The sequence below is a fragment of the Meleagris gallopavo genome, chromosome 8 (assembly GCF_905368555.1).
Source record: "Meleagris gallopavo chromosome 8, MGAL_WU_HG_1.1, whole genome shotgun sequence".
Taxonomy (NCBI): Eukaryota; Metazoa; Chordata; class Aves; order Galliformes; family Phasianidae; genus Meleagris; species Meleagris gallopavo.
In genome coordinates, this window is record NC_139411.1 from 26,843,205 (window position 1) to 26,865,433 (window position 22,229).

Consider the following 22,229-nt stretch of genomic DNA (forward strand, 5'->3'; position numbering starts at 1 on the left):
TGCGCTGAACTGCTGGGCCCGATGCAACGGCTCCACAGTGGGGTATCGTAATTAGCAGAGATGCAACACAGTGAATAATTGGAAAGATAAGGAAATGCCGATGAAGTTTATATAAGGGAAAAAAATTTCCTTAGATCTAGACGATCTCTTGTCACCATGAAACGTCAGGCTCCTCTTCCGAGGGGCTGTGACGGAGCGCCGCTGTTAAAAAGCAGCAATTTTCTCTTCGCTGGGACGAAGCCGATGGGGAACCGAGCCCCTTCGCGGGGAGCGGAGCGGGAGGAGCCCAGCCGCACTCACAGCCCGGGACGGCCGGGACAGACCCCTCCCCGCACCGTAGGCCCCACCCTCTGCTTTCGCTTTTCCTTTCGCTTCCGTCTGCCCGGAGCCCAGCGCTAAGGCAAGCCCCGCTGCCGGTTCCCTGCCCCTCGGGTCCCTCGGGCTTCGTTCCCCTCCGCCCCGCACCTCGCATCGCAGGGGGCTGGAAGCGGTCCGTCCCTTCGCGTGGCTGCACGGCCGTTTCCTTGCAGAGAGCGCGGTGCGTCATTTGCAATCGACGGCGCTGATTTCCTCCACCTGCATGGGTGGGACCGCTTCGCTGGGGCATCTTCTCCTTCTGCCTGCGGCCTGCACGCTTTCCTTCCTCTCCGTGTCCCAACTGCGTTTCATTTCCAAGAAGCACTTGTTTTTTCCCGAGGACTGTACGCTGTTGATACAGAAAAAAAAACAGAAATTAAAAGTTAAGATTCCATCCTTAGAAGATGATAGAGTTTCTTTTAAGCCTATTTGCATGCATCTGCTTTCTTCCCAACACGCTCCTTTCCAGATCATGAAGAATTTTCTGGCAACTAATTGTAAGATCTTAAATCATAAAATGATTTTCACTTCTGTTCTTATCTGCCGTGGTCAGAGTGGTATTAGACAAGTGCATTCACCACAAGGCTCAACAGCAATGGCCAGACACGTATTGTATCACCTTAATGCAGCACCAGGTGCTCTTAGCTGGTTAAGGACCTCGTGGCATAACAAACTGGCAATCCTATGTGTCCATTTAGTAGTTTCGTTTAGGAAGTACTGAAACAACAGCACTCACTGAAGGATGCTTATATTCTTGTACTTTTACTTGTAGATGTCAGGAGATCAGCATGCTGGTCGTTCCTCTGAAGAGAGAAGTAACGGAGATCAAGATGATATAGTTGATGCAAAACCAGACAGAAGTAGCAGACTCTCACTGTTTGCCAAGTAAGTTACTACTTCCATTTGTTTTTCTTTTTGTCAGTTACAATGCTGCCCTTCTAATGGGATTGCAGCGTTCAGTTTGCCATGCCCAAGTGCCAAAGAGTGTCTGATAGGCAGTCTATGTTGTATGAAGTCTGACATATTTAATCTGTACCCTAAAGCTGAACAGCCTTCACATTGCTCTGATTTACAGAGACCCATAATATCTCCCATCAGCTTACTTGGTAGTCGAGAGACCACTAAGTTCATTTAGCATCAGATGTAACCCCTCATCTTAAACATTGCCCTTTCATGGAGCTGGGAATTAAATATGCCATTAATTATCTATTTTACTGCATTCAGCTCTGCTAATCTCCTACATCGTTGGAACCCCCTGCTGACTATTTAAGTTAGTTTAAAGCCTGGATGTGCCATCTAGACTGTAGCACAAAGAAGCCTCACCGAGTCTAGAGATGTAACCTATTACAGAATAAATTAAAAGCCTTTCATTTTAGCCCAGTAGACTCACTGAAGCATAATTTTACTTTCATTAGATGTACAGGCAGCAAGAATTATCTACTGTTTCACAGACAAAGAGCACATAAATGTGACTGAAAATGCAAAAGCCATAAAACAAACATGCAAAATTAACAAATGCTGTTAAATATCAGGAAATACTAATTCATGTGGTAAACTTCTTCTATTTTATTACAGGTGTTTATTACAAATACAAGTATTTACAGAGGCTTAATTTTTTTATTGTTCTTGGACATATCCACATTCAAGTGAACAATATAATTCAGAGGAAGTACAAAAAGAGTGTCATTTTATTTTTGTAGCATATTATATGAACATGATGGGTGTAACAAATCAGAGAAATGTGAGAAGTGAAGTTGCTTTCTTCTTAGATGACTTTTGATGTGCTGTTAAGCAAATCACTGAACTTTTCTCTCATTTCCTCATTCCTCAAATGCATTTTCACAAACACGCATTATACAAAATAGACAGTTAATGTTTGTTCCTAAGACTTTAAGTATTTTTCCAAGTTTTTTTTAATTTATAAAATGTGTTTTAAAATATGACATCTTCTTTAGAAGAAGTGATATGCTAATATTGTTACTCAATTATGCAACTCAAAGTTAATCATTCCCAAAGGAAAAGCAAGAATCAGCACTTCTATCACTTTTCTTTTTTATAAGAAAATTTTCAAGTAATTTGGCTATTCATCAGTTTGAGACCTTCATCTTTTGGGAAATCCTTGAAGATACAAATTTGAAACATCTTTTGCTAGAAGTAAAAAGGAACTCAGATAAAATAAATACAGAATAAATGAAAAAAAAAATGAGAAATTTGAGATGTTTCAATATAGATTTTGTAGTAAAAAAAAAAATTGAGTCTGAAATAATCTATCAGTGCTGCTTGGCAAAAGCGATGTTGGCCTGAAGAGGGATGAGCTGTTCTATAGAGAGGGTCTTAAAAATTCAAGTACGCTGATAAGGTCGTTGTCTTATAGATACTCTCTGGCCTGCAGGAACACAGAAAAGGAATGCGAGAGGATAAAGGAAGATGGTTTAGTGACCAAAAAGAGTGGCAGTCACAAAGGAGAAAATGAATACAGAATGATTGATTGCTCATTGGCCTCACAAAAAAAATGTAAGGGACATCCAGTGAAAAGCTTATGGAGTAAGATTAAAACTTAAAAATCAGTAAGATATGTTTTTCCCATGGTACAGAGCAGAGTCACAAAATTTAAGTCACAAGATATGCGTACATTGATATTTCAGATGAGTTCAGAAGAATCTTGATGAATATGTGGAAGAAAAATCTGGTGGGAATATTAATGATAGAATTTTTTGATATGAAATGCCCCTAAATCAGATTTCTGTGAGAATATGTTTTGGACCAGATTTCTTTAGTTTGTTCTCTTAAAACTCATTATTGGTCAATACCAGATACTGAGCTCAGTTTGCTTTTAATTGGATCCTGAACGACTCTGTGACTTGATTGCAAAGGCTCCATTTTGGCAACGTAAACTTTTGTTTTAAAAAAGTGTCTAGAAAGCTTTAGATTGACTACAATTTTATGTTTTGCTAAGCCAATTTCTACCACCTGTGCAGTACTTTCATGGAAAGTGGCTCTGGGCAGCCTGGTCTGGTGGTTGGTTACCCTAAACATAGCAGGAGGGTTGAAACTAGATGGTCATTGTGGTCCTTTTCAACCCAGGCCATTCTATGAAAGTCAGCATACAGTTTCACTTATATAAAAAAAATAGAACGTATTTAAATATAAGCTTAAAATAAATAAGCTCAGTGGGAAAACAAGTATTTTCTACTGTTAGATAAGCATGTGAATTGTAATGAGACAGAACAGAACAGCGAGAAACTAAAATCAGAGCCACGCAGACAGAGCAACTACTTCCAGTACCTGCACTGGTTCACAGATACCTGTCTCTGAATGGAGATGTAGATAGCCAGGGCAGTAAACAGAGGTAGGTGAGAATCTTCACCATTTCTCTAGTAAGACCACGACCGTGGCTTACCGAGAGGAAACAGAGCTCAGACCAAGCCACAGACAAGGCAGACTCTTCTGTGTGCACCACAGTTTGGGGGATTCTCTTCTGCGTATTTCCTTTTCTTGGAGAAAGTGCTACAACTTAAACAACGGTGGAAAAGCGTTCGGAATCTCTAAGCGGTTGTTGGTATTTGTAGCCACTAGATGGCAGAAGGGTTTTACTTTTGTTTACTACAAAATTTGCTGAGGACTAACTTTGTGAGACTTGCAGTTGACCAAAAAAATTACGTTTCAGAAGGCAGAGACAGCAAGATGCACTACGGCAACCTTGAGCAAAACAGCATTTTAAAAGACATAATAACATAAATATTGAGTTGGGAATTGAGACACATTTTTAAATTTTTTTATGATAATTAAAAGCAAATAGAACTTTTCCCATAGAAATTTTTCTGTGCTGTATGCGCTCACATTACCATCTTTGAGACCTTAAAAGTAATCTCACTTCTCCTAAAGGAGATTTAATTTCTTTTTTTGGAATCTTCAGCTGGAGAACTCTGTTAGGAAGATTGAGAAACATAGGAGCCAAACCTATTTTAGCATCCAGGTAGCATAATTTAGCATGGAGTAGAATTCAGGTCCCATTGTGTTAAGTAGAGCTAGAGTTTCTCTTAGTCCTAATGTGTTTTATCATTTGTTTGTTTAAAGCTGCATCTGAAGATTCCTAAGGTTTGGTAGACTAGCACTCATACATTCAATAATCAGGACTGTGAACTTCAGTGAAGAAATATAACGCAGAAGAAGGTAGTATCTAGATACTAGTTTTGTACTCATTAATTACGTAGAGCCCTTTGTCCTTTTGTTACTTTTATCCACTGCAGCTCTGCTGTCTGTTTTACAGTCATTATTACCCTTATTTGGAAAGGGAAGATGTTGTTTAAACATATATTTAAGAATTACAAATACCTGTATACCATTGAAACTGTATGATTCTGTAGTATCTTTAGAGTAAAAAAGATGAAATGTATTGTAACAAAATCTCCGTGAGTCTGGTGGCTGCTCACTAGGAGTTCTTCAGATAGCAAAAATTATTTATTCCTAACAAATCAGACCACCATAAAGTTTGGGACTTTATTCTAACTAATTTGGAAGCTTTCTAGAAACATCAGTGCATATCTTGCTGCAATAGCTCAAGAGTTACGATGCCTACCAATTAAATATCCAAAGTTTGTAAACCAGCGTAACAATCAGAAACATCAAAACAATGGAATGGTGATACACAAGGCGTAACAACAAAAGAACTAGTGCAACAGAAAGGCATTACAAAGAAAAAGAAGTGCTCACCCACCTCTGAAAATTTAGGCTTGCAGGGAAAACTCTACAAGAGAAGGATCTCCAACCAGAGATCCCACCCTAGCGGCAATCAGCCCTTAAATGAGGTCTAAGAGAAGTGCAGCCAGGCTTCACCCCTCTGGTCACACAGCTAAATTGCCTTCACCTGTGCCCCCAGGGCTGATTCGGTCCTTTCCACAGGTGATCAATCAGCGGTTCAGGCTGTGACTCAACAGTTACCATGCAACTAGTATTTAGATTCAAAAGATACATAGGAGCATTTATTTGTTTTTCATTCATATAGTGTTCGTTTAGGCTACAAGGCACAAAAATAAGGAAGCACAATGTTACTTAAACTGTTTTAACTTCATGAGCTGTATCTCAGTATAATCACATTTCTCAACATTAATAATCTTGTCCTTCAAAGAATAAATACTCATTTTTGAGATTCAGCCTCAGCTATGGAACTCCAACAGGAGTGGAAAATTGTCTTTGTTTCAGTGTTGTGTTTTTGTTGTTCTTCCATTTTTTTCACAAGGAATTCTTCACCCAGTTTTGATTATCAACAGTTTCTTTGTATTCGGTTGCTAGCAAGTTTTGCAGTTAGTACTTGACAAAGAACAGTTTCACATGGTGTTTATATTTTTTCCATCTCAAAGCTGCGTATCTTTTCCAGAGTTGTCCATTTTGTATTCTTGGGCCTTTTGGAAACTGTGGATTTGATCTAATGAATTAACTGCTTAGAAAAATTACTGCTAACACCGTATGTTTATGAAGTAACTATATTTGCTTCTACACCAGCCATTCCTGCCTTGAAATTAATATGTTCACATTCAGATGATGCTTTGTTGATATTTCATCTTTTCAACATAACTTTTTACACTTTTGAATTCTAAAATGCAGTTCTGTTACAGGCTTTCCAGCCACAGAATATTACAGACCTTTCAGAAAGAAATACTGCTGTATCTCTTTTATCCTTATATTGTGTATAATAAGTAAGTTACTTAATGTGTAACAGCCAAAGAGTCTTCTGAATTTACACTCTGAGCTGAAACCGAACTGAACTCCTGGTTTCCGTTATATCTCTAAGCAAATCACTGAATGTGTTTTTTAATCCTGTAAATGAGTGATGATCTTTCCTTTTACTATCCTCACTCTGAAGTTCAGTGCAATTTCATTTTAATTTGCTTGGGGTTCTGCTTTTCCCAAGCTAAATATCAACATATGTCGTCCAAAGTAATGAACATATAATTTCAGAAGTAATGGTTTCTGGCAACTCTTGTCTGCTAATGTTAATTCCTACAAATACAGTAAAAGAGGTTTTAACAGACATGATACAACAGAGGTGTTCCTTTTCGTTACTCAAGCTGGAGGCTCATTTTCAGTTTTGTTATGGGCATTTTTTGTTAGATCTAGATCTCAATTTCTACAGAACACCACAGGCATAGCAAACAGTTAAAATGCTGCACAGTGCTTGTACTTTCCCTTGGACACTTACTGAATGTACCATGTAGGAAATGCCCAATATCTTGAAATAGCACCTAAAGTATAAGAAGACATTAATTCAGTTAGCATTTGCTTCCAGTCTCCTAGGAGATTTCCTCATGTGAAGCTCAGCAAACACTGGGTTGTTCCTGAACTGTATCTGGAGCAATCGCAACAGTGAGTCAAGTAGCCTAATTCCCTTTTATTGTAGTAATTTATTTCCTTCGTTGTAATGAACTCTGTGCTGTCAGCACTCAAAATTTGGAGGAAAGCTATAATATATTTTAATATTTAACCTTTTAAAGGAACCACAATAAATTAAGCCGTATTCTTGAATAATCCAAAACTGTATAAGAGTAAATATGTGGGAAATAGTTCTGTGAATTAGAACACAAAAGAGGTCTTGTAAACTATCTATGTTGATTTTCATCATTTTCTTAAAAGCATTCATTGTGCAAGTATTGTACTGATGGTTGGATCTGGTTTTGAAAGAAGGTGTGGAGTTGGATTAAAAAGTAAAGCTTGCTGTGTCATCTCCATCTCAAGATCTGCTCTATTTTCCTACACTCTTATCTAGGAACAGTGGTAGAATCAGAGTGTGTTTTCCACTTGTCAGCAAAGGTAGATCAGGCCTGCATGACCTCTGTTTGCAGGACGATAGCAGTGAGGGTATGAATAGCCCCATAGAAAAGTCCAGTGTGACCCACTGCTGACACATGCAAATCTTTGGGCCTGAGCACAGGGCATCCTGTTTCAGGTCCAACGTAGCCCCGAGCATGGTGGGCTCCTAGCATTACAAAGAGGATTAGATTTGCTCTTGAGCGCAAGTTGAAGCTGTTTTCAGATGCAGTGTGGAGTGCCATTTGATGATGAGCCAAGGTACTGTGGAAAGTTATTTACTTCCTTCCTTCCCTGCCACCTGTTTGGGAACCTAGTGAATGAGCACCCTAAAGGAGTTTAGTTGCTAATTATAATTCTTCTGGCATTCTGCAATTGGTAATCCTAGATAGAATGTTCTCCTAGATATATTTTTTGGGGGTTTTGCTTTATTTTGAGTCATCTGCCAAGCAGCCTGTACAGAAATACATACACCTCTTAACTGTTCGTAGTACCTATGACAGATAAAAGAGGCTTTTTATTTTTTTTTACTGCGTACTTGCGAGTTGCCTGTGTACATTATTTAGGATATGATCATGCAACATTTCAGTTTCCAGAACACCCTTGGAAGGTATATGTGCTCAGGTTTTCCAGAGATGAGTGGAAAGCCTTTCAGCAAGCAACATTATTTTTGGTAAAATTCTACCTTTTGAATGGTATTTGAATATTATTCCTCCATACCATGCAGGAAATTAATCAGAATGCTGAATTACAAATTGATCATTAAGAATCTGGAATTTATTCAGTTTTGGTCAACTGCAGGTGTCACACCACAGAATTGTGATGCAGGCTGTTAATCATCCACACAGTATTAGGTGACCAAAGATAAGGATGCCAGTACCTGATTCCTTTTTTTCCTGTCTTTTTTCAACTGTTGAGAAATCTGGGCAGTATTAGACATAATAAACTGTGTTGAAACATTTTCATTAAGTGGACCTGGCTTAGCACCAGTGTGCTCCATCTTGTTCATGTATATGTAATGATTAAAATTGCAGCTCTGATTTTGATTTTGTTATGTTAAGGCCATCACTATCACAGAATTAGAAGGATGGTGGTATATTTGGCACTAAGGGACATGATTTTCTTCTGGGACTCAGTAGGTCATATTGATGGTTGGACTTGATGACCTTGAAGGATTTTTACTGCCTAGTTGTTTCTATGACTCTATGATAAGTTTAGATATATATTAGAAATCCAAGAATACCTGTAGTGTGCAAAGGATGTCAAAAGTTCTAGCCTGAACCTTCTTCTTTTGAACAGCTCAACTCCTTTTCTTCACAGTTAGTTGAAGAAACTAGATGTCCTGAACTGGGTTTCTCTGTTTTCCAAGTTCCTAGAAAGATTTCCCCTTCTCTTAATTGGAGAAGAGCCTGAAACTAAAATGGCACCAGAAAGCTACTGGGTCAGTTCAGGTTTTGAAAAATATCTAAGAGATTTAAAATGCATTTTATTTCATTTTTCTAAAGTTGAAAGATAATTTGGAACAAATGTAAAAATATATAGAATATAACATTAGGAGCTGGGAGGCACTTTCTGTAAGCAAAGAATTCATAAGTATATCCAACAGAGTGAACGTTTACAGTAAGTGAATTCAGTCCGTCAGATCCCTCAAAGTGAGGCCAGTGGTTGAAACATTGCAACGTTGCAACATTTTATTTGGTCACATAAGATCTTTGAAAAAAAAAAAAAAGATTTAAATCTGAGAGATGTTCTGCAGATTAACCAGAAGCTGCAGGTTTGTAGAAACTTCTGAACGAGATTTTCTGGTTTGTTTTGCAAGTGATCAAACGAAAAGCCTGCTCGCACACAGGTGAGTCAGCTACTGCAGTGAGCACGCTGGTCACAGGTTGATTTTGCTCGCCTCTGCAACTGTTGCCCTTGTGAAGCTTTGTGGTAGGTGAGGCCCTGCTGTGGTTGAAGCGAATAGACTTTGGATTGTGGTTTACGGGATGTGGAACACATACACAGTCTTTCCTATAGTCCAGGGGAGTAATTGCAACCACATAAGCCATGTTAGATTCGCGGTTAAGGTCCCAGGAGTCTTTGAGGATTGCCCATACTCTGTGAAATGCAATCATGTATTTTGCAGTTGACATGAAACTGTTAATGCCTACGTGTAATTATTTATTCAGGGAAGCTAATGATCAGTATTTGCTTCTGAACTGAAATCCTCTGTAGACCTCCACCGTGCACAGTAAGAATGCATTTGTTCCAAGCAGTGTTTTCCACCACATGCCAGTACACTGCCTCACTTACTCTGGGCAAATTTGCAAGACTGTGCAAATATGTGGCTGCTAAATATAGAATCACGGAATCACAGAATGGTTTGGGTTGGAAGGGACCTTTAAGAACACAAATTTCCAACCCCCCCTGTTATAGGCAGGGACACCTCCCATTAGACCAGGTTGCTCCCAGACCCATCCAGCCTGGCCTTGAATGCCTGCAGGGAATGGGCATTCACAGCTTCCCTGGGCAACTTGTTCCAGTGTCTCACTATCCTCACAGGAAAGAATCTCTTCCTAGTATCTACTCTAAACCTACCCTCTTCCATTTTAAAACCATTTCCCCTTGTCCTGTTGCTATAGCTAGCATACATCTTAATAAATGCTGCTTATGGCTCCTGTTCTGCTGTTGGAAGTGATATAACATGCTACAAGAAACTTAGAAAATGCCTGGGATTCAATTTAAAAAATTGAAACATTTTGTGGACTTTTTGCAAAATCTGTAACAGCACTGCTACGTATTTTGTAGTAGGAACCAAAGTAACACTTTTGATATGACTGAAGGTATGAACCCAGACTCACCATGGGCAAACTTGTTAATGAAAGCTTAGTTTTTTCCCAGCCCTATTAGTATCTCCATAAATCCAAGCAAATAATTCCATTGCTGACTTAACTCCTTTCTTTCAAGGAAAGAAATATTGCTACAATGAATCCTAAGATTTGCATATTTATAGTTAGAAGGAGGATGTGAGGCACGATTTTTTGTAAGAAACAAGAGATACTTTCCCTGTTAATTCCTCAGATCAGATTCATTCAAGAAAAAAATCTTTTCCTCTGGTGATTTTAAATTATCTTTGTTCAGTCAGCTGGCAGTCTTGCTGAAAAGGCATCCTCAAGAAGTCATGAACTAATTACCAGCTTCAAATGAAGATAGAAACTAAATATTTAGTATGGCTCTGATCTTGAGAAGGGTTATGAGCAGGCTTTCTTTTACTGTCTGACTAGTCCTATTGCTTTCAGGTTGGGTAAGCATGCTGGGCCATTTCCTGTCATTTTACCACTTCCTAAAAATGACTTCTCTGCCTTAGGAACTTTGGCAGAGTGTATATGAAGAAGAAAGCTCTGATCAGACTTCATGTATCATTGATAAATATGAGCTTTAGACTCCAGTACTATCTATTTGATTAGTTTCACCATAATTTAAAATTTCTTTAACACAGGAAACAAGGCTATTAGAGGGAGTAGGAGCCTAGGACTTTTTTGTGTGTTTAAAAGTTAGTTTTCTGTATTGAGTTGTTTAGATTTGCTATTGGTTTTGAAATTGCTAGTTAGGTTTTCATTTGTTTTGTGTAATCTCCTTGCTATAGTAAACAATATAGGTGAAATGATGGATATCATTCAGATGCTTTTAGGTGAACTTCTACTTTTTAGGTGCTATGTGTCTCTGAAAAATAGGTGAAGGTCACATATGCTACTGTAGTATATTCAGGAGAAAAAGTCTGAGAGCCTACAGTGTGTTTCATGCAGATTGGAAACAGAATGGAGTTCTCTCAAAAGCCAATGTCACCAGTTGTGGCTCCTATTGCTATTTAAAGTGGATTTCACTTTGCATTCCAGTGTGTAGCATTGTTAGCATATGACCCAGAATCACATAATCAGGCACAGTGCAATACAGTTTTAGTACTTGGATGAGCATTTATGGCTAATGCTTAGTCCTTATCCCATATGATTTATGCTTTTTGGTTATTAACAGTAAAAGAATAATCACTTTATGAGAGATGCTTCAAATAGAAGCACAATCATCTTGTCCAGAAATGTTGCAGTTCTGCCAACTTGATGCAATAATAATAGGAAAAGTCAACAGGATAATCTATTATTTGCACACAACTCTAAACTTACTTGACATTTTACCAAAACAAATCTGACAAAGAACAAAGAGTCTGCCTTAAAGAACTTAAGATCTAAAAAGCTCTAGTCAGGTTTAACAAGTGTCTTGTGCTTGTTATTACCAATAGATTTCAAGAGAAAAATAAATTCAAAGAGGAGAGTGTGTACAGTAATTAGAGGTGTACTAAGTATGGTGAAATTAGACTGGATAAAAGTATTAAAGCTGCATAGAAGTATTAAAGCTGACAGTTTGGAGAGAAGGTTGTATAAGAGCAAGGCATACCCACGTACATTCATCAGAAAGCAGCAGACATGAACAGACCACTGATTATTGAGACTAGAGTAAAAGCAAAAGAATTAAATACAGAACTTTGATTTGACTAATTCATGCATTCTGTTTCTTGGTAACTTCCTCAGAAGCTAAAAATGATGAGGGGCATCTAAGTGGTTAGCAGTTGAATAAAGAGCACTGAAGTTTTATGATATGTTCTGTCCCACAGCATGAAGTGCATGAAAGTTCTGTAGGTATTTGGTGGGTTACCTGAGAAGATCGGTACTGTGGACTTCATCCAGTCTGCCACTGCCATAATCTTCTTGCCTGGACTCAAAGGCTGAAAACCCTATAATAACAAGAATCAAGCTCTTCTCCAATGCCAAAAGGTCTGGGGATTCCAGAAGCAATCCTGAGAGGTGTTCTGTAAAAGACAGCATGTTTTATAAGACAAATTTTCTTTTAATACCTGTTAACAAGGTGTTAAAAAATGATAAAGAACTGCCCATCATCCTAATGGAGCATGTAAAGGAACAAAAGTCACTACAGGGAAAACAAACAGGGACCTTCTCCTATTCTGTGAGAAGGAAGTGATTATCCAGAAATTTATTTTATCCTTCTAATCCTCCGTCTGTTTGCCTATTTAAGTGACTGTTCTTTTCTGAAGAGCCTTGTTTCTTCCCTGGGTGTTTCTAGGTGTCACTGAATTGCTTGCTTTTAAGGCAGAGACACTCAGATTTCCAGGAAAAAAACTGTTGTCTGTCAGTTTCTATCAGTAATTAATTACTTTTAATTTTCAGGTTCAGTAAATGGATTGGTGTAATAGTTTCTACCCTAGCTATTGCCTTTTTTTCATGTTTTCCTTTAATCCACACCTCTCTCTTGAGACTCTTACCTGTATCATGCTGCTACTGTTCCAAGGGGAGTCCATATATTACAGCAGAGAGACATTTTAAAAATTTTATGTTTACTAGCTTTTGCACCTTGCACAAAGGCGGATTTCACAGTTGGCATTATTTATGGAATGGAATAGAAGCTGAAGACCTCCATGGAAATATTGTGCTTTGCTTGAAGTTAATTAGAAGTTAAGACATGATGAGAAACTGGAAGCTCTCCTGTTAAAGGGTTCTTAGTACACTCCTATGTCATAATTCTCCATGGTAGCAAAAATAGTGCAGAGTGATGCTAGAAGAAGGGAAGCCAAAGAAGAGGAAATTGGGACTGCTCAGAGACACTGTTTTCAATAGAACTGTAAAGATTTCATTTTCTTGAAAATAATCTTTACGTATACTTAAGAGTTAACAGGGGTGCTTTTATCCTTAAATTCTGATACCTTTACATATGGAAATCATGATTTACCCAAAGCATAACAGAAAAAAAGTTTGTTGTGATAACTATCATTTCTTTAGGCAGTCCTGAGTTCCTACCGGCGCAAATGAAGGTTTCTCCATTAACACTGACAGGATTTTAGTCAGTCATAATGATGAGAAATTTGGCCTTTGCAATTTAAAAGTTCAGTAACACAATGATAAATGCTATGGGAAACTTTCATTTCATATTTGAAATGTGAGAAGTTGATAATGATGTTTTTCCTAGGGTTGATGCTGAGCGTAGACTTGATGAAGTCACATTCCTAGGCATGCCACTGTCAGGCCTAAGCCCTAGGTTTAGAAACACTGTAAGAACAAGTAGGAAAATGTGCAAGTTACTTGAGGGTGCCAGAGTGGGCTTTTGATTTTTCCGAACTCTCAGCTGAAAGAAGAGAACACGAAATATGTGAGAGCACTGATAGAAGAATGTTTCTGTCATTCTGTCAAGGGAAAAGATCAGAGTAGTGGAGTGAGGAATTAAGGCATGGCTGTAGTCAAAAACTAAAAGAAGAGGAAACAGTTGTAAAATTCAAGTTTCTGTTTAGTCTGGGCAAGTTTGAATCCAAAAAGAGGGAAATTAAAGATGTTGGATATCAGAGAAGCAGAAAGAAATAAAACTAAGAGGAGATAGTTGACAACAGTTTATAAAAGCACATAATTAACCCATGGAAGTGCTCTCAGAAAATACTGTGATTAGAAAGCTTAGAGAACAACAGTGGTAAACATTTATGTTAATGTGTCCAGTTCAAAGCTTAGAAAATCAAAATTTGTCTAGAAAGCTTTATGCTTTCAGTCATAAGACAGCCTGTCACTGACAAGGAATTTCCCTTTAGGACTGATTAGTATATATTTATAACGTTATTAGTCATTATTACAAGGTATGATTTAACTTGTTTAAACTGAAGAGTGGAACCTTAAACAATCAGTTTAAGCCACTCAGGCAATTCCCAAATTGCCCTATTTTGGCGTAGCAAACAGAATTAAAAAAAAAAAAAAAAAAAAAAAGAATTCTCCTTGGATTGCAGTGTGGGATAAGTGTACAGCACAACCTTTGCTTTCTTATTCATTCAATTTGGACAGATACCAAAAGATTTCTGGAACTGTTTTGTTGTCTGCCAGTAAAAGAACGAGAGGCGTAACCCCACAAGATACTCTGTGGTTGCTTATGATCTGATTATCCTGTTAAGCTTGGAAGCAATCATTAGAACAAAACCATAGTATCCTTTGTGAAGGAATGGGGAAATTAAACGATGGATTCATGTGGACTGTTACACTGGCAAGGCTTGTCTGTGACCTTTGACATTGAGCAGCGTAGAGCTTCTGGCATGCTTTTGGGAATACTAGCAGCAGCTATATCTCTTAAAATCCTGAGAATTTCTGCATGAATGAGTGCAAACTATTGAACTCGGAAGTTAAGTGGTTTCAGAGAAGTTGTGTGGCTGCTTTACTGTGCCACTTAACCCCAGCTGCTATTTTCAGAGACGTTCTTTGTTGGGTAATGTTACTGCGTGACTTCTTGTCTCAAATTAGATCGTTTCCAGCAGTTTGGAGTGGACAGTGTAAATATGATATTGCACCACATAGGTAGATCTATTCCAAGTGTTCAAAACTGTTCATGGATTGAACATCAATTGAAATTTGTGTAGAATACCCTTGAAAATATCTTAGTATGTGTAACAACCACTGCTAGTCATACAGCATATTCAGGAAGTCGGTGAAGCTGGATAAATTTGTAGAAACTTGAATAGGGCATGGACTGAGGAAATCAGTCTCTTCATTGACCTGAGTGCTTACTTCTTGTTTTGAATTTTCTTTTTTTCTTTTCTTTTTTCCAAAGGGTTGTCTTGTGATGTTGGACTAGGGGGAATTTTAGGCTAAAATAAGAATCCATGATCTCTTTGAAACCCAAATGTAATATTAACATCATGGAGCTGTGGATAATTCTTTAAAATGGTTAAAATCTTTTCTTGAGGCGAAGCATATATTTAATTATTGCTCTCAGAGCCCTCAAGAAGCAGTATGTAGAGAGAATACCAATATTTGTGGTTTGACAGAATAAAACCCTGTACTTTAAGAGTATCAAAGACAATCCTCAAGTAGGTACAATTCAAAATCTTGTTTCATAGTTTCCAAAAGAATTCTAAGAAGGGAGATGACAGTCGGATGATGGGTAAAAAAAGAGTGTAGAGAAAGCCTGCCAGATGCAACTATTTAATTTGGTCACTTATAACAGAGCATGAGGTCACTCAAAGATAAGAAGAAACTGTTTTAAAATTGAATTGCCATGGCATTTGAACATAATGAATCATCTGGAGATGCTTTATTATGGTTTCCAGTTAGTCTTGCCCTTTAGTAATAAAAAATAGGACACTTGGAGACTCCAACAATTGCTAGAGACAACAATTGTTAAATCAGGAAGATAAGAATGTACATTTCCTAAACAACATTTCATCAATCCACAGCAATCTCATCTCTGAAGACTATTAGTGAAGCAAATAGCTTAGGTAATTTTCTAGAAAGATGTCGAAGTGAGAATAGTGAAAGTACTTAATTGACATTATGGGACAAATCTAATTTTGTTTAAAAGAAATGGTATAGTACAGTTGGTTGTGCTGACAAAATAGGTTATGTTTTCCTCTCAGACTGCAGCAATAAGTACTACTGGAAGCAAGATGCTGATACCTTCTTCTGCCCTTTCCCAAGTATTGTTTCTAAGCAGGCCTGCTCCAAAGCTTGCTTATATTTCTAATGTTTCATCAGAGCCTTTGAAGGCTTTCCCTGGCTTCAGTTCTGCTTGTGGAGATCACATCAACATCAGAAGTCACTTGGCTGGACAAAAAATTCCACCTCTAAAAGCAAGCATTACTGAGTTCCTCATGCTTGTACTTCAGGTGTGCATGCAGGTTGTCATGGATTCATTCTATAATATTTAATTTAGAATAAATTGGTGGGTAGAGTCCATGCTGTCTCTCAGCATCTTTTTCTAATTCAGTCTAAGACTCCATCGTGTAGCAGAAAGATCAGTGCACAGTTATATTAGTGGAGAATGTTTATAGGATAAATCATATATCTTCTCATCATCCTTGGAATAGTTATTAAGGAAGATCTGTCTGGGTTTACATGAATCACTTATAGTAAAATTAAAACAGTTTTTACGTCCAGAACCATAGTTTGCAAAAGGCTGCTGCCAGCCTGATACTTGGTCAAGGTCTGCACGTATTGCAGTTGACTGCAGTTCACTCAGGGGTGATTTTACCATCATCTGTGTATCCAAATACTGCATGGAAATCATGAGACTTAAGCAATGAGTTAATATCTCTACATCTCTGTATGAAATATGAAGGAAGAGAAACATAAGAGAAATAAAAACATCAGGTAGTGCTGCCCCAGTGGCATGAGTTAAGATAAATAAGCACCTTGCATGTGACTGGTCATTAACAGTTTTTTCATTTGATTCACACAGGAAGAAGAAGAATGGAGAAGAAGAACAGCCAAAGTCCTCTCTCAGTAACCAGTACCGAATTGTTACACCCACATTCCAGTATAATATGAACTACAAGAAAGTCGGCAAATGTATAATTATAAACAACAAAAATTTTGAAGACAAAACAGGTAACATTCTTTGTCCTGCTTGAGAAGAGAGGACGGACCACATGACCTTCTGAGGTCCTTTCCAACCTAAGTCATTCCTTGATTCGATGACACTTATTACAGATTGTAGAATTTTTATATTTTCATTAATCAATAAACCTGTTATTTTTAGGACATGGAATTTTAATGACCATATTCACTTTAAGTAGTTGTTCATACTATTTGTTCCTGTACTTTAAAACTTACATCAGAGTAGCTCTTTGCAGCTCTTCTGCAGTAGGTGGTTCAAAAAGCAAGTCAGCTTGTTCTGCCAACTTCCAACTAGATTTCTGTCCTAGAATTTAAGGCTGTATTGTTAAAACCTGAACTTTAGTATCTGCAGCCCGTGTTATAACTTCTCTGTCTCTGAGCTGCACCTAATAGCTATAGCTGCACTACAAAAGCTAATAGCCATAGCTGTGCTCTGTTCACAATCTGGTGTCAGCTGCACTTTCCAGATTGTGTACAGTTTTGAAGCAGACAGGTATTTGTGATACAGCCAACTTTGTAGGCTTTTTTTTTTTTTCTCTCTACAAGTTAGGCATACAAATTAAATGAAGTGCTTATTCCAAAGAATTTACGTCAACTTCCTTTACGGGGGTATCATGGGGAATCTTTTTTAACAACTGAAGTGCTTTGTGCATATGTTACTCTGCATAACCAAAAGGAGATAGAATTCTCCACAGAGGTCCCATGTTGCAAGATGCTGGAGATAAACCAGCATTTTTCAGCATAAAATACATGTTCACATTGGACCTTGCATTATTTTGCATTAAAACAAGACTCATAGTTTGTTCTGAATGCCAAGGATGTTGTTAGAGGATTGTTTTAAATTCAATGTAATCATGACGTTCTATATAAATTAAGAACATAAAGTTGCCTTTGAACATATAAATTATTTTAAATTGTGTAATGTGCAATCAACTGTACTATTTCTATTCTGGTAGGAATGGGTACACGCAATGGCACTGACAAAGATGCTGGAGATCTCTCTAAGAGTTTCAGAAGCTTAGGTTTTGATGTTCACACATACAATGACCGAAGCTGTGAGGATATGAAAACACTACTGAAACAAGGTAAAAATTTGGAATTATAGAGTAATTTATTGTGTAAAGGACCTCTGGAGGTCACCTAAGTAATGCTCTGCACAGAGCAGGTCAGATTAGAACAGAGTGCTTTGGCCCCACGAAATGGAATTTTCTCTAGAGAAAGATTCAATTTCTGAACAGATTAGCCTTAATTCCCCAACTCCTCCTCCTCCAGTGTAAATTCAGAAGTGCATAGTTTTGTTGTCATGGCAGATGACAAATCTACTAAAATAATTCCGTATAGTTAAGAGTTCAGCCTGTTGAATCAAGTGGGCTGAACTCTATGTTCATTTATTCAAGTTCATCACATTCTTAAAAATTGGGTCGTGTTATCTTTACCTTCTCCTTTTTATGACTTCCAGTAGAGGCCCACTCTTCATTTAGTCTCAGAAAGATGTGTTTGATAAATATAATTTTCCATTTAAAATGTTGCCTCCTTTTGGCTAAAAAGTATTTGACTTGTAGCTGCTGAAGAGAATCACAGTGATGCTGCTTGTTTTGCCTGTATCCTTCTAAGCCACGGGGAAGAAGGTCTCATTTATGGCACCGATGGACCCATGGCTATCAAACACCTGACTGCACTCTTCAGAGGAGACAAATGTAAAAGCCTGATAGGCAAACCCAAATTGTTTTTCATTCAGGTAAATATTATATCCTTCTGCTGCAGTGGGGAAAACATATTATGTCATTTGTCTTGTCATGAAATGCTCTGAAAGTTATCTTGCTGAATTTGGTAGAGGTTTTGAGGAAAAAAACAGTGTGGAGAGAAATTAAATACAAGTGACTTTTATCTTGTTTGCTTTTAAAAAGTGATTTACATGCAGGATTCTTAGATGTAAAGAACATATTGCAATATTCCTCATCCACTTTTTTACCACACTTTGTGCTGGCTAATATATGAACTTCAGACCATAGAGATAACCTCCATCTTGTGCAGACAGAGCTGAAAACAGTATGTGATTATCAATAGAAATAATTCTGTCCAAGTATCTTTGGATAAAGGCTGTGTCTCCAAATTACTGCATTCTGTTCAATTCTTCAGTCTCCCTGAGTAGCCTTATTTTCTATTTTCTTGCCTCTTATACATACAGAGTACTGCTAAAAACTACATTCATTTAAAAATGTTTTAAAAAAAACAACTTTATGAAACACCTCATTTCTCCTTACTGGTCAAGTTCTCTTTATCTTCACTGCTGTTTCAGGCATGTCGAGGCTCTGAGTTTGATGAAGGTATACAAACTGACTCTGGACCTGCAAATGACACTCTGGAAACAGATGCCAATCCTAGATACAAAATCCCAGTAGAAGCAGATTTTCTGTTTGCATATTCCACAGTGCCAGGTAAAAAAAAAAAGGGGGGGGGGAGGAGTAGTAGAGGCAAGAAGCCTAAAAATTTATCCTATCTTCAGTTGCCAATCAACATTTCTCATCCATAATAGTTACTCCAATAAAACATGTTATTTTTACAGAACTGGCTTTTTCTCTGCCCTTATGCATCACAGCTTCAGTAGTGATGGACAAAATGCTAAGACATGGTAAATGGTTTGGCCAGCATGTTCCATTTACTGCTTTTACGATGAGCTGAAACAGGAGGAAGCCCAAATCTGTCAGATGACAAAGGACAGGCATTACAGATGGCAGAGGAAGGTGATACCAGCCTTATATAGGCTAGTTTAGTAACTATGTTGAATTTAAATGCAAGAAGAGGATGGCTATAGCATGAACCTTTGCAAAAATATGCTTTATGAAAAAATAGAGAATGGTACCTTAATATGCTGAAGGTTGGAGAGGTAATACACATTATTTTCCTCATCAGTGAAACAAGATTTGTGAGAGGAGTAATAAGAATTGAAGTTTTTGTGTGCAGTTACTGCTTATCCAGAATCTTTCACACAAACTGGTACATTTCTCTCTGATGTTCCACACTTCAGCACAAAGTCTTAAGAAGGAAGAGGGAAAAAAACACATTTTTTTATCTCTTTTCTGTAAGGTTATTATTCTTGGAGGAATCCTGGAAGAGGCTCTTGGTTTGTGCAGTCCCTGTGCTCTGTGCTAAATGAACATGGAAAACAACTTGAGATCATGCAGATCCTCACACGGGTCAACTATGTGGTTGCCACGAATTTTGAATCACAGTCTGATGATCCACGCTTCAGTGAGAAGAAGCAGATTCCTTGCGTAGTCTCTATGCTCACTAAGGAACTTTACTTCTGAAAGCATATTTTAATACAGCCAGTAATGTGAGATCGGGATAAATTTGGGGGTGAAGATTTGATTATAAATTGCAGTAACACAATTTTTAATAACAGAAATGTAATGACACTAGATTTACGTATTGTTTAAGCTCGGTTACTTGACAAATGGACAGTATGCAATATTTTAAAGACCACCTAAATGCTGTGAATCAATCCTGTAGCTAATTTCTAATTTGTATTAGAATCATAGAATCATAGACTCCATGATTCTATTACAAATAATTTTGATTTCTCTTAGTGTAGCTGTCTTGATTTAAGGGTGTTGAAGATGTTTGGAGAGTCAGTTACCTGACCCAGAAAGGTTTACTCCAAAAAACAGATTGTAAAGTCTGTAAAAAAACATATCAATGAAACTCCATCTTTTCTTCCACTGCAATCTCATGGAATAGTAACTTCCTTAGAAATTTCCAAAGACCATCATACAATAAATATGTCCAGAGATTAACTGACTTGTAGCTATTCAAAAGGGTGCTTCTTAGTCTAATAAATTTATTTCCATTTTAGAACACTCTTAACGAAGAGTAATGGATGCATTGTGCTTAATATGGATATCAGTTTAGTTATCATTCTAGCATAAGGTAAATTTTATTTGCAGATGATTCAGATGAATGGTATGAAAATGTATCAAACAGAAATATTTTCATTTTGTTTTTTCGAAAAGTGGGCAAACTAACTAGATAACACCTTAATAAAATACCATTATGAAGATTTTTGCAAATGACAATTAACTGAGAGAACAGCCTGACACAGTAGTCGTGCAGTTTCTCTGCTTGCAGAAGTAAGAACATCTGCATGTTGATTCATAAGTTTTGAACCCAGAAAAAGTTAATGTCTAGACTTTGTTATAAAACATTAAAATTTAATGTTGAAACAACAGAATTATGTATTCCAGTAAGAAACGCACGTTTAGATTTAACTTTTATCCTTGAGAAATTTCACCAAGACCAGAAATACTTACTTGATTCAGAAACCAGAAATGCCTCTTTAGTTAATATATTGTCTTGATTTTGTGTTTTGGAGTTATGTCAATGATGCTTACATTTCTATTTTTTATATTCTTTTTAAATATGATAGCTAGCTCAAAAAAGTAATTTTAATGATTTGATTAGACTGATAAATGATAGGTTATTTGCCCCTTTCCTAGTTAATGTACTCTTACTTTTTTTAAATCTAAGCAAACAGGTGTATGCCGAGTTACCTCTTTATTAAGTATATTTTCTTACAGGAAATGTAGCATAGCGAGGCATATCTTTTTCATAAGTCAAATTTACAATTGTTTGAATTAAATAAATTATTGTTTTGTGGAAGTCTTGAGCATAATATCAATAAAGACCTGTTTTTTTAATTTCCTATGAACATCTGCCTGTTTGTCATTTGATCTGGTGAAGTGAAAACCAACCAAAATACATCCCAAAACTTTTCTCAGTCTTGAATGTTGGTCTTCTGCATCTTTATCAAGATGAGGTTTCCTGTGTCAGATGGAAAGTAGTTTGGAAGTATAAGCTGGCATTTGATTGTTTGGGTTAAGCAGGCATAGAGTAAACCAGAATCACTGAAAAGATTTTAATGGAAATCTCCTGATTTGCCAGCCCTTAATCTTGCCCAGTGCATAAAGTGTATACATTACTCTGTACGGTGCTCTAGCAGTACATATGAAAATGTTCTTACTAGTCCCTGCAAACAGCTCTATCTTAAACCGTTTTCTAGCACTGGAGAAATACCAGAAATGTTTTACCATGAGAAATGTATCAATTCAACATTTTCAGTATTCAGCTCTTACACTTCACTGCAGTTCATTGGTAGATTTTTACTAAGCTAACAAAGTTACCCTGACACCTGAACCACCCTTTCATTCAGGTACATTGTGGTTCTGAAGCCACAAAGCCTTGGGAACAAGCAGGGAGCAAGTAGGGGTTCTGAAACAGAGCATTTGAGATTTATGAAATAATACCAGGAAATGTAACAGCATAACAGTTAAGGAGCAGGCTTCTTGTGCAGTTCTTTATTTATAAAGGTTGTTTGAGAACAATCTTTAATTACTTAAAAAACTATTGCCAATCTATCTTTGCTCAGAAGCACTGCAAAAATGTAGACTTTACCAACTTCTGTCAAGTGAAGCAAAAGGCCATCAGTATCATTCAAAATTGATTGCAATTAAGATGGATCATTAAATACCTCTGTCCGATTGCCAGTGTTTGTGTGTATCTCAGCACTCTGTAGCTGCCTCACAAACAGTCCCTGATTCAGCTTGTGGCTGGTGAGGTTCCCTGTGGATGGTGACAAGGAATAAAAGCAATTAGCATTGG

General features: G+C 37.4%; 2 protein-coding genes across 9 annotated transcripts in view; one reads left to right on the plus strand and one right to left on the minus strand.

Annotated features, from left to right (window-relative positions):
- The window catches only part of NRAP (nebulin related anchoring protein), a 56,963-nt gene extending 51,692 nt beyond the window's left edge, over positions 1-5,271 (minus strand). For 6 of the 7 annotated variants that reach the window (XM_085230014.1, XM_085230013.1, XM_085230011.1 and 3 more), the window contains exons 1-2: positions 5,075-5,271; positions 466-706 (exon numbers count right to left, since the gene is read on the minus strand). The gene's annotated coding sequence lies outside the window, so the exon portion shown is untranslated. Of the gene's footprint in view, positions 1-465; positions 707-1,093; positions 1,161-5,074 lie in introns of all 7 variants that reach the window. The other variant, XM_085230010.1, reaches the window with a different exon arrangement.
- Positions 251-21,279, plus strand: CASP7 (caspase 7). 2 transcript variants are annotated; one of them, XM_085230019.1, is made up of 7 exons: positions 251-400; positions 1,130-1,242; positions 16,414-16,562; positions 17,528-17,656; positions 18,134-18,309; positions 18,871-19,009; positions 19,659-21,279. In XM_085230019.1, the coding sequence occupies exons 2-7, from the start codon at positions 1,130-1,132 to the stop codon at positions 19,880-19,882; spliced, it is 930 nt and encodes a 309-aa protein (XP_085086145.1). In that variant the 5' UTR covers positions 251-400; the 3' UTR covers positions 19,883-21,279. The 2 variants fall into 2 exon arrangements, with proteins under 2 accessions (XP_085086145.1, XP_085086147.1); XM_085230021.1 differs by having other exon boundaries at positions 351-538.
- Positions 21,280-22,229: the final 950 nt, after the last annotated feature.